The following is an 11,683-nucleotide window of genomic DNA, read 5'->3' on the forward strand; positions in this document are numbered from 1 at the left end:
AACTTTACAACGCAGCACAAAATTTTCTTATGAATGAACCGTAGCAGTCACAATTCAACAAAGAACAGTTCTATAGAGACTTGAACAAGGTGACTTTTATACCTAGCGAGCTAATTTGAGAAAAAATGGAGTAAAACCATGAACACAGCATATTGACGTACTGGTACCGCGTGACTGCTTTTTGCACATCGCGTGATATTTTCGTTCATACTGTTCTATGAAAAATGCCCATACAGTGAGAAAATTCTGCTCGCAGACCTATGCAGTAGTCTACTCGTAACCCAACATAAATTTTATGCTCTTACTTAAAGCTCCTTGTAATCTAAGGGTCTATTTAAAATTTCTAACATAAAGATACAAGAACAAAAAACTAAGCATGGAAATAAAATCGTATAACAGAATGAACTTGATTATTTACTCAAAAACATAATTAATTGTTCGATAAAGTAATATTAGTAATTAGATGAGAGCTGATAGAACAAGAAAACAACCCCTTATGTACACCTCAAGTAACTTATAATCAAAGGTTGTGGAACACCATGGTGGAGAGGATGGGGTATACCTCTAAGGTTTTAAGAAAGATTTTTATGGTAACTACCAGAGAAAAACCAGGTAAATGTAGCATATGAAAGCTCACAATTGCAGAAAATGGTGGCATAGATACTCTGTGAGGATGTTGATCCCACCTATTGTGTTAGAAGAAACCCTCGTATGAAAAGCCATTTGTTATTTCTTAATTAGCATATGGTTGGGAATACACCCATCATTCACCTGATTTGCCCTTTAGCTCGTCTAAGATTATATATTAGTAATTACCTCAGAGAATGGTGACACTATATGTACGTACTTACTTAGTATTTTGTAGTTTTGTATAAATCCATACATCATTTGTTACGTGCACTCTAATGATGTAGTTGATAAATTTACGCTAAATGCGTTCCTGAAGGAAAACTTTTTGAACAAACAAGCCCTTACATTTCTTAAGTTGTGCCTCATCACTTCAAGAGAGCAATGCATAACATTATAACTGTTGATCCACTATCATGATTGAGGTAGAAATTGTCGACCTTCTGATAACTCATTATTACGCTTGATCAATAAAACTTGCCATTTCAATAACACGTTGCAATGGCTGCTTCTATTTTACTCTATCATTTGTTTATCACGTCCGCGTTTTTTCGTTGTTGCTAATTCGTGTGTTTTAGCCAAGTCATACATGTAACAAGCGTGGGACAGAGGTTTGTTTATTTTCACCTCTTTATTACGGAAGTGTGTGATTACTTGGCTGTTATTGTTGCGATTGACTTGATTACCTTTGAAGGATAAACAGTCATTTGTGTTATTGATGTTATTATTTCATGTACCGGAAAAAGATTTTTTTTTATTTTCTTTTTTACTCTAGACATACTGCCGACGCTTCCACATCTCTTATCCGTAATACAGCAATAATATTTCCATGCTCTTCGCTTGAGATCATAGACGAACCATGCTCGATCCAAAGCTAAGGTAGTTGTTCTCATTTCCTCATTTAATCAAGAAATTGTGTTGGAATATGGAACCATGCTTAAAAAAATCAGATTATTTATCCCATTATTGTTATTCAGATTCCTCGTGCAGGGGATTAAATCTTGCACTGCTTCTATGAGCTGCTTTGATCTCCGCCTTTTACCTTTCATTCTCTCCCAGCGATCTCTTCTCCCTTGCCTGTCCAGCTCCTTCGATTTTACCTAGCTTCAAATATAAGACTATTAACGGAAACTCTAGTTTCGTTGAATTATTTCATAATGATAGTAATAGTAATAATGATGAAATCACCATTTTGATCATCATCATCACAATCTACCATGCAGTTTTAATTACCTTCACATAGAAACCACCCTGACTGAATAAAGGCAGCAGACATATCTATCACTAGTACGCTGCAATTTACCGTTCTTAATTAACTCGAGAAGGATCTCTACAACAGGTAATTTCATTGACCGTTTTTCCCGCATTTTTTTTTTTCTTTTCAAGAGATGCTTTCACCCTTGCCATTTTTCTGTAGCTTACCAAAGAACGCAAATGATAAAAAACATTCATGTTTCATATTGAAGTTTGCAAAATATTACGTCTTATACACACTCACACATATACACACACACTTGCACACACATTTTATATATATATATATATATATATATATATATATATATATATATATATATATATATATATATATATATATATATATATATATATACATAACTACAAGATAAAGATGTAAATAAAATATAGAATAAGATAAGGAAGACATACTTTAACAACTTGCTAGCAGCCTTCAATCGTGGAAGTGTTGCCATAAACAAACACCAAAATATTAACTACAATGTCCCTGCATCCATGACATGGACGTGTAACGGACCATCTCTCCATTTAGTAGATTGAAGTGCTATAACCTATTGTGCTAATTGAATTTAGGAAATTACACTCCATTTTGCCATGTGTATTACACATACATAAAGGGTCAAGGACAGAAGAGCTGCGAGTTAAGAAAGTGATTCCTTGACTTACTTGGCCTACAAATTAACGTAAGAAAAAAATCGAAACAATGGAAAGACATCATGAATCGGTGTTTTAAAAACACGTTTAATATGGAATTGTGATTACGGCTTATGATTTCTCTCAGCGCTAAGTGGCAGTTCCATTTGATAAATTTTTAATAATAATCGCTCATATATTTCTGCTTAAACAGGATGTGTGTGTTTATGTGTGTTCGGAAAACATCTGCACACATTCACTTTATGACGTGGAAATATTTAGAGAGTCAAAGTAAGACCAGTATATTTCGTGCCCATAGTTTAGTATGATGGTTAGAGGAAAATGGTTTTAATATCGAAACATGGGCAGAGTGTTTGCAAAAAAATGGCTGAAGGCTATTATATCTGAATAATGACTGGTCAAACAGATACAAGGGCTTCCGCTTAGCTATAGAAGTGTTTGAAAGGCTTTGAAATCATTTTACTTTGACAGTTCAGTTGTGATTTACAAATGGTCTATTGCTATATGGTAGTGCTTCCCTTCTTATCTAAACCCATTTTCTTGATAGCAATTTAAACTGTAACCCTAGAAATCTCTAATCCCCCTTATATGGTAAAGAGTATATATATATATATATATATATATATATATATATATATATATATATATATATATATATATATATATCCGAAAGTTACACTCGGACACCACACTCTCTCACAAATTGCCGAACCAGCAGGTTGTAATTAGGAAAGGGGGAGGAGGTTGGGAAGTCCGAAATGCAATTCAAATTCTAGGTAGTAGATTGGCCAGGGGACCAGCCACCCATTGAGCTACTACCGCTAGAGAGTTATTGGGTCTATTAATTTGCCAGACAGTATAACATTGGATGCCTCTCTCTGGTTACTGATCATTTTGTCTTTGCATACACATACACCGAATAGTCTAGCCTATTCTTTCCACATTCTCCTTTGTCCTCTCACACCTGACAACACTGGGAATACCAAATATTTTTTCTTTGCACAAGGGGCTAACTACTGCAATATCATTGTTCAGTGGCTACTTTCCTCTTGGTAAAGGAAAAAGAGATTCTTTAGCTATGGAAAGCAGCTCTTCTAGGAGAAGGACACTCCAAAATCAAACCATTGTTCTCTAGTCTCGGGTAGTACCATAGCCTCTGTACCAAGGCCTTCCACTTTCTTGAATTAGAGTTCTCTTGCTTGAGTGTACACTTGGGCACGCTGTTCTATCTTATTTCTCTTCCTCTTGTTTATTTTGAATTTTTATAACCTAAATATTTAATAGATCTAATTTAATGTTGTTACTATACTTAAAATATATTCTTTTAATTAGTTATTACTTCTCTTGTAGCTTATCTATTTCCTTATTTCCTTTCCTCACGGGGCTATTTTTCCCTGTTAGAGCCCTTGGGCTTATAGCATCTTGCTTTTCCAAGTCACTGCTACATACATCCTTCCTCTAATGAATCTTAGATAAAGCCCATTGTTGTAAAATTTCCACATTAGTTGCGTCCTTTATCTATTTCGAATGGTCACCAGGAGCTCGCCAAATCCCCCTTACACATATTGCCTTTCTCGCACACACGTGTGCACTTCTGGATATTGAGACGCATCCTTTCCAAAGAGAGTTTTGTGAAGGTTTATTTTGTATTTTGTGTATGTGTGTGTGTGTGTTCTCGATGGACAAACCAGTAGCTCTGTCCGTGAAAGTTTGAAAATCTTTGATTTATAATCCAATCCTTCAAGTTTCCACTATTTTACTTTACTACCAATAAATAATGCCTGCAGATAATTTATACGAAGTAATATTAACTGCAGGTTCAACTTTTGTAATTTACTTATATTATTACTCGTAATATCATCAGTAAACATAAATCTTACCCTTTATGATTTGTGTAATAGATTATCCCAGGGCTCTTCGTGTTTTATCTAATTCCTGTAACCTAACCATTGACTTGAGTATTAGAAGGCAATCCTTGTGTGTGGCCTACAATTACAAATGTGTGTCTGGTATGCATATGTATATGATGGCTGTGTTCTGCCTCATTGATGCTTTAATAGCAGAGTCAAGAGATAATTATAATTCATAAGTGTTTCATTTATGAAGGATGAGTTCTTCATAATATAAAAAACACACTGTCCAAATGCGCAAGTTTAATGTAGTGTTTTTAAGAAAGCACGAAAATGAGTCCCTAATTTTTCGAATAGTTTCGAGACCATTAAAATGAGGGAGAGTCTGTTTCTATCAGATGAAAGGTCATCTATTTCTGTGTCGTTTCTATGTCGGCGCACCTTGCCCCCTTACACTATGAATGTTAACTCAAGAGGCCAATTTCTGTTACTAAATGAAGGAATGGATCTACAGAGAGAGAGAGAGAGAGAGAGAGAGAGAGAGAGAGAGAGAGAGAGAGAGAGAGAGAGAGAGAGAGAAATCAAGTATGGATAATTAGTCAGACAGGCTACCTTTTTTGTCTTTGAATTTAATTTTTCCTGTTTTAATTATCTGGATATTTCTTTTAACTGGAGTTATTGATATGCTTTTCATAACTATATTTTTCAAGACTTTTAGATTACAAATTCTACTGTCTGGCCTGATTATCCTCTTGGTTTTGGTTACTTTCACTTGAATTGATTGTACCTCCGTTGCACTTCCTGACGGTCTTGAATTACGTTTAATGAAGAACAATTCTCATTACGACATTTTGCAAACTCATTCTTCCTAATAAAATGCATGAAAATTAAATGCTATCTCTTGGAGCCTGCTTCTGAGAAGGAAGTGACCAGGTCGCACGATCTCATAATTATCATATATAACGACAACCCCCAACACACACATCTACACACAGACATACACACGCACACACACACATATATCATATATATGTATATATATATATATATATATATATATATATATATATATATATATATATATATATATATATATATATATATATATATTTATACATATCTATATAATACATATAAATACACACACACACACATTTATATATATATATATATATATATATATATATATATATATATATATATATATATATATATATATATATATACTGTACATATATTAGGAAGAGCAGCAACATTAAAATAGATCGTTCTTATACAAACTATTAACGTTTCAAAAAAGAAAAACAAGAAGAAGAGAAAAAATATAAAAGTGTGCCCGAGAGTACACTCAAGCAAGAGAACTTTTCTCTAAAGACAGTGGAAGGCCATGGTAGAGAGGATATGGGCCTATTATTACAATTATCATTACTTACTATGCTACAACTCTAGTTGGAAAAGCAGGACCCAATAAGCTCAGGGGCTCCAACAGGGAAAATAGCCTAGTGAAGAAAGGAAATAAGGATAAATAAGATTTTTTAAGAACAGTAACAACATTAAAATAGATATTTCCTACATGAGCTATAACAACTTTAACAAAACAAGGAGAAGAGAAATAATATAGAATAGTGTGCCAAAGTGTACCCTCAAGCAGGAGAACTCTAACCCAAGACAGTGAAAGACCATGTTACAGAGGCTATGGCACTATCCAAGACTAGAGAACGATAGTTTTATTTTAGAGTGTCCTTCATCTAGAAGATCTGCCTATCATAGCTAGAGAGTCTCTTCAACCCTTACCAAGAGGAAAGTAGCCACTGAACAATTACAGTGGAGTAGGTAATCCCGTGAACGAAGAAGAATTATTTGGTAATCTCAGTAATGGCAGGTATATGAGGAAAGAGAAGAATGTGGAAAGAATAAGCTAGACTATTTGGTGTATGTGTAGGCAATGGAAAAATTAGCCGTAACTAAAGAAAGGGATCTAATGTAATACAGTCTGGCAAGTCAAAGGACCCAACAACTCTCTTGCGGTAGTATCTCAACAGGTGGCGTAGCCCTAGTCAACTTACTACATGTATATATATATATATATATATATATATATATATATATATATATATATATATATATATATATATATATATATATATATATATATACATATATATATATATTACATATATATATATATATATATATATATATATATATATATATATATATATATATATATATATATATATGTATATATATATATATATATATATATATATATATATATATATATATATATATATATATATATTGTACAATATAAAGTACATCATCATCAGCTGTTGCTAGTCCACTTCAGGACAAAAGCCTCAAATATGTCTTTTTACTCCCGTCTGTTTATGGCCTTTTTTGCAGTCTATACCCACAATTTATCTTTTCTTCCTTCCCCTGCTTCGTTTGCAAGCTATAAGGACCCATTTTTTTTATTCTTTTTGTTCATTCAACAACTGTTATTCTCGTTATATGCCCTGCCTTTATCCATTTCTTTTTCTTAAATGTTAGCATATCCTCTACTTCAATTTGCTCTCAAATCCCTGTTGCTCTTTTTCTGTCTCTTAGTGTTATTCCCATCAATTTTTTCCATTGTCCTTTGAGTAGTATATAGCTTTGCTCTAAGGTTCCAAGTTTTTGATGCATATGTTATTACTGGTAGGACCATCTCATTGAGTACTTTTCTTCTTATAGTAAGTGGCATTTTACTTTTTATAGTCTCATTTTGCTTACTTAAAGCTCTCCAATTCCTGCTTATCCTTCTTTTAATTTTGATCTCAAGTCCTGGGAAAGCATTTACTGTCTGTCCAAAGTTTGTATATTCATTAACAATATCTAGAGCTTCGTTTATGACCCTTATTTTGTTGCCGCTACATTTTCATCGAATGTTATCTTAGTTTTATTCATATTAGTTTTCAGTCCTACACTTCTCTTTTCTCTATTCAAATATTATATTATCTTTTGCAATTCCTTCCATGATTCACCATATATGGTAGTACTATGTCATCTGCTAATATCAAGTTGTTAAGGTATCCCCTATTAATGTTAATTCTCATAATTTCCCAATCTAAATTTATAAAAACATCTTCTAAGTATGCTGGAAATAATTTAGGCGAGATGGGGTCTCCCAATCTAACTCATTTCTCAATCAGAATTTTCTCACTATCTTTATGTAGTTTTAGCATTGCTGTATTTCCCGTATTGATATCTTCAAATATTCTAACATAAGATTCGTCGGTTACTTGTGTTGGAAATGCTTGCAATACTGCTGAGCTTTTGATAGAATATAAAGCTTTCTCATAGACTATAAATGCCTTATGTTGAGTTTTTTCCCATTAGCTAATCATTTATATGGATTTGGTCAGTTGTTGAATACCCGCTTCTGAAGACTGCCTGCTCTCTCGGTCGATTAAAGTCTAGCTATTTTTCTATTAGGCTTAATATGGTTTTCGTAAATATTTTATATATATCTAGGATAAAACTTATTGGGTGGTAATTTCTAAAGTCTTTTGTGTCTCCATTTTGATGAATTAGTATAATGCTAAAGATTTCTAAGTTGTATTTGTATTGGAATCAGCACAAGAGATAGGTGGAAAAGTTCCTAAATAAAACCAGGGAAAACTTTGAGAGAACACCAAAAAACTAGTATAAAAAAGATTGGAAATGAGTATAAAATCCAAAAGAGATAAAATATAATTAGCAGAACTTTACAAACCAATAAAGAAACTAAAAATCCAAGACACTCGTAAACACGATCAGATTAAAATTGTGGAAAAACGAAAGAAAAAAAAGCATCAAATTTATGAAGACTTGGAACAGGACGGCAACAGATGTTAGATTTCTATGTAATGCTATATGACAGTAATATAAGAGATAACAATCCCAATAAAAATAATGTAACACGTTAGGACAGCAATGAAAGCTTTATCAGGCATGAAAACAGGAAAAGCAGTAGGAGAATATGGTGTAACACTTGATTTAATAATAGATGGAGGAGATTTCATAGTAATAAAACCGACAGAACTTTACAAAAAAAAAAAATAAAAAATAAATAAAAATTGCATACAAGAATGAGCATTCTTGTAGACAATTTTGTTTTGTAATTGTGTGTGGATGTAAATCAACATAATATCATGTTCAAACCGAAATAAATTGTTACCTCATATTGGGATCGAACCCTAGTGTTTTCAAATGAAAGGCAAGGTCGCTATCAGACATGTATATAAAGGTTTATGTATGTATGTAATCATATATATATATATATATATATATATATATATATATATATATATATATATATGTATATATATATATATATATATATATATATATATATATATATATATATATATATATATATATATATATATACGTGTGTGTGTGTGTGTGGGTGTGTATATATATAAATGTATATATATACATATATATATACATACACACACACACACACACACATATATATATATATATATATATATATATATATATATATATATATATATATATATATATATGTATGAATTTATGTATAGTTGAAATGGGAAAAATATAATCCAACCGAAGCTAATTAGAAAGGCAAGTAATTAGAGAGAGATTTAAGGAAGCGTTCTAAGGGGTATCATATTGACAGAAGATGTGAACATCTTATGGACAGAATATAGTGCAATGATCCTTAAAAAAGCAAAATAATCATTGGGGAAGACATCTAGTAGAGAACCACCAAATGAGAAAGAGAGTTGGTGGTGGAACCCCAACACCGAAAATAAGAAAAAGAAGAAAAAGGAAGCTGTAGAAGCCTATGACAGGAATCAATCTGAGAAATTTAGGATAGCTTGGAATACTGTAATAAAGAAGCTAAAAGGACGATTGCACAGACAAAAAAATTGGAATGGATACGCTCTACAAGAACTTAGAGACAACTGAAGGCCAAAAGAGAATACACTAGATAGTAAAAAGTAGAGATAAATCACCAAAGGATCTAACACATATCAGACAGATCAAGGAACAAATGGAAACTTTATCAAAAGAGGAAAGCTTAATAGCTAGATGGAAGAAAAACTGTCCTATTGGTAACGTCCCTGCCTAGTGATCACCAGACTGGGGTTCGAGTCCCCATCAAACTCGTCAGTTCCTTTAGTGGCTGCAACCTCATCATCCTTGTGAGCTGAGGATGGGGGTTTAGGAGCTTATAAGTCTACCTGCTGAGTCATCAGTAGCCATTGCCTGGCTCTACCTGGTCGTAGCTTTGGTGGAGAGGGGATTTTTGGCGCTGGTGATATGTATATATGGTCAGTCTCTAAGGCATTGTTGTGCTTGCTAGGGCAATGTCACTGTCCCTTTCCTCTGCCATTCATGAGTGGCTTTTGAACCTGTAAACCTTTAAAGAGTTGCTAAATGAAGAAAAGCCCAGAACAATAATAAAAGATAGAAACCCTCATGAAAGAAAAGTACTAGATATAAGCAGAGAAGAGGTTAAGAAGACACTGGAGAAAACAGTGGGACCTGGTGGAATATCAGTTGAAGTGTGGAAGTGTTTAGCAGAGGAAGGCATAGACATCCTGAGGGATTTAATGACTCAGATATATCACCAAGAAAGAATGCTAGACATATGGAGAAATAGCCAAATGGTCCTAATCTTCAAAGGGAAAGGTGATGTCCTTGAGTGTGGGAACTACATGGGGATTAAGCTAATACAACATACAATGAAAATATATGAAAGGATTATAGAAGGAAGACTGAAATTGGGAGCCACTATTTGTGAAGAATAATTTGGTTTTATGTCGGGAAAAAGCACCATTGAGGCAATATTTGCACTAAGGCAGACAGTAGAGAAATAAAGAGAGAAACAGAAAGGAGTTGTTGATTTGTAAAAAGCATATGATAGGGTACCTAGGCAGGATGTGTGGAGGTACTTGAAAGAGAAAGGAGTTTCTGAAAAATATGTCAAAATGAAACATAGTATGCAGTGGTAACCACTCAAGTAAGAATCACTGTTGGAACTACAGAGAAGTTTAAGGTGAAAGTTGGTCTCCACCAGGGTTCAGCCCTTAGTCCCTACGTGTTTGATATTGTGATGGATGTTATATCACTGGAAATTAGCGAAGAGGGGCCTCGGTGTGCAATGTTAGCTGATGACATTATGCTGGCTGATATAACAAGAGAAGGTGTCTAACTCAAGTTAGAAAGATAAAGAGAAGAACTTGAGAATAGAGGCTTAAGAATTAGCATACCAAAGACAGAAAATATGTGAACAATTGGAGAGGAAAGGCAGGGAACGGTGAAAATGGTCTAAGAAGACATAAAGAGGGTTAGCTCCTCAAAATATCTTGGTTCTGTTATGAGTGAAAATGGAAACCTGGATACAGAAGTTAGTCATGGAATTCAGTGTATATGGAGAAAGTCATCAGGGATACTTTGTGATAGGAGGATCAGTGCAAACGTTAAAGGAAAGTTTTATAAAAACGTAGTTAGACCAGCCATGCTCTATGGGGCAGTCTTAGACAGTGAAGAAAGAACAAGAAAGACGAATGGAAGTGGTCGAGAAGAGACTGCTGGAATGGATGTGTGGTGTCACAAAAAAGATAAGATCCGGTATGAATTGATCAGGGGGCCTGTCAAAGCTCAGGAAAGAAGACTAAAATGGAAGGGTCATGTCATGAGGAGAAAAGAAAAACATGTGTGCAAAAGGGTAATGAACATGAAGGTGGAGGACAGAAGAAGGATGGGAAGGCCAAAGTTTAGGTGGAAAGATAAATTATTGAATGACATTAAGGAAAAGAGTCTAAGCTAAGAAGATGTATAGGACAAAGGAAGAGGGAGAAGGCTGACTAGAAACATCGACCCTATATAGAAATGGGAAAAACTGAAGGCAAAGAAGAAAATATGTATATACCTGTATGTATATTTACTGCATGTATGTGTACACGCGCGTTTTATTATTGTTATTATTATAATGTAAACTATAATCCTAGTTGGATAAGCATGATGCTATAAGCCCTAGGACTCCAGCAGGGAAAAATAGCAGAGTGAGGAAAGGAAACAAGGAAATAAATAAACTACAAAAGAAGTAATAAACAATGGAAATAAAATATTTTCAAAAAACAGTAATAAACTGAAATTAGATCTTTCATATATAAACTATAAAAACTTGAAAAAAGAAAAAAACATGAGGAAGAGAAATAAGATAGAACAGCGTGCCCTCACGCAAGAGAACTCTAACGCAAGACAGTGGAAGACCATGGTACAGAGGCTAT

The 11,683-nt window shown here is 33.7% G+C and overlaps 1 protein-coding gene across 1 annotated transcript; it reads left to right on the forward strand.

Moving 5' to 3' along the window:
* Window positions 1-539: 539 nt before the first annotated feature.
* LOC137643128 (uncharacterized) lies at window positions 540-10,602 on the forward strand. Its single transcript, XM_068375976.1, has 3 exons — window positions 540-612; window positions 9,816-10,079; window positions 10,436-10,602. The coding sequence occupies exons 1-3, from the start codon at window positions 540-542 to the stop codon at window positions 10,600-10,602; spliced, it is 504 nt and encodes a 167-aa protein (XP_068232077.1).
* Window positions 10,603-11,683: the final 1,081 nt, after the last annotated feature.

Source organism: Palaemon carinicauda, chromosome 6, assembly GCF_036898095.1.
Source record: "Palaemon carinicauda isolate YSFRI2023 chromosome 6, ASM3689809v2, whole genome shotgun sequence".
Classification (NCBI taxonomy): Eukaryota; Metazoa; Arthropoda; class Malacostraca; order Decapoda; family Palaemonidae; genus Palaemon; species Palaemon carinicauda.

Excerpts from the sequence above, each read along its gene's own strand:
- LOC137643128 (XM_068375976.1), top strand. The coding sequence starts at position 540 with ATGGTGGAGAGGATGGGGTATACCTCTAAGGTTTTAAGAAAGATTTTT. Across the intron at positions 613-9,815 it reads AACTACCAGAGAAAAACCAG|AGTTGCTAAATGAAGAAAAG; the intron begins GTAAATGTAGCA and ends AAACCTTTAAAG. Across the intron at positions 10,080-10,435 it reads CCTAATCTTCAAAGGGAAAG|AGAAGTTTAAGGTGAAAGTT; the intron begins GTGATGTCCTTG and ends TTGGAACTACAG.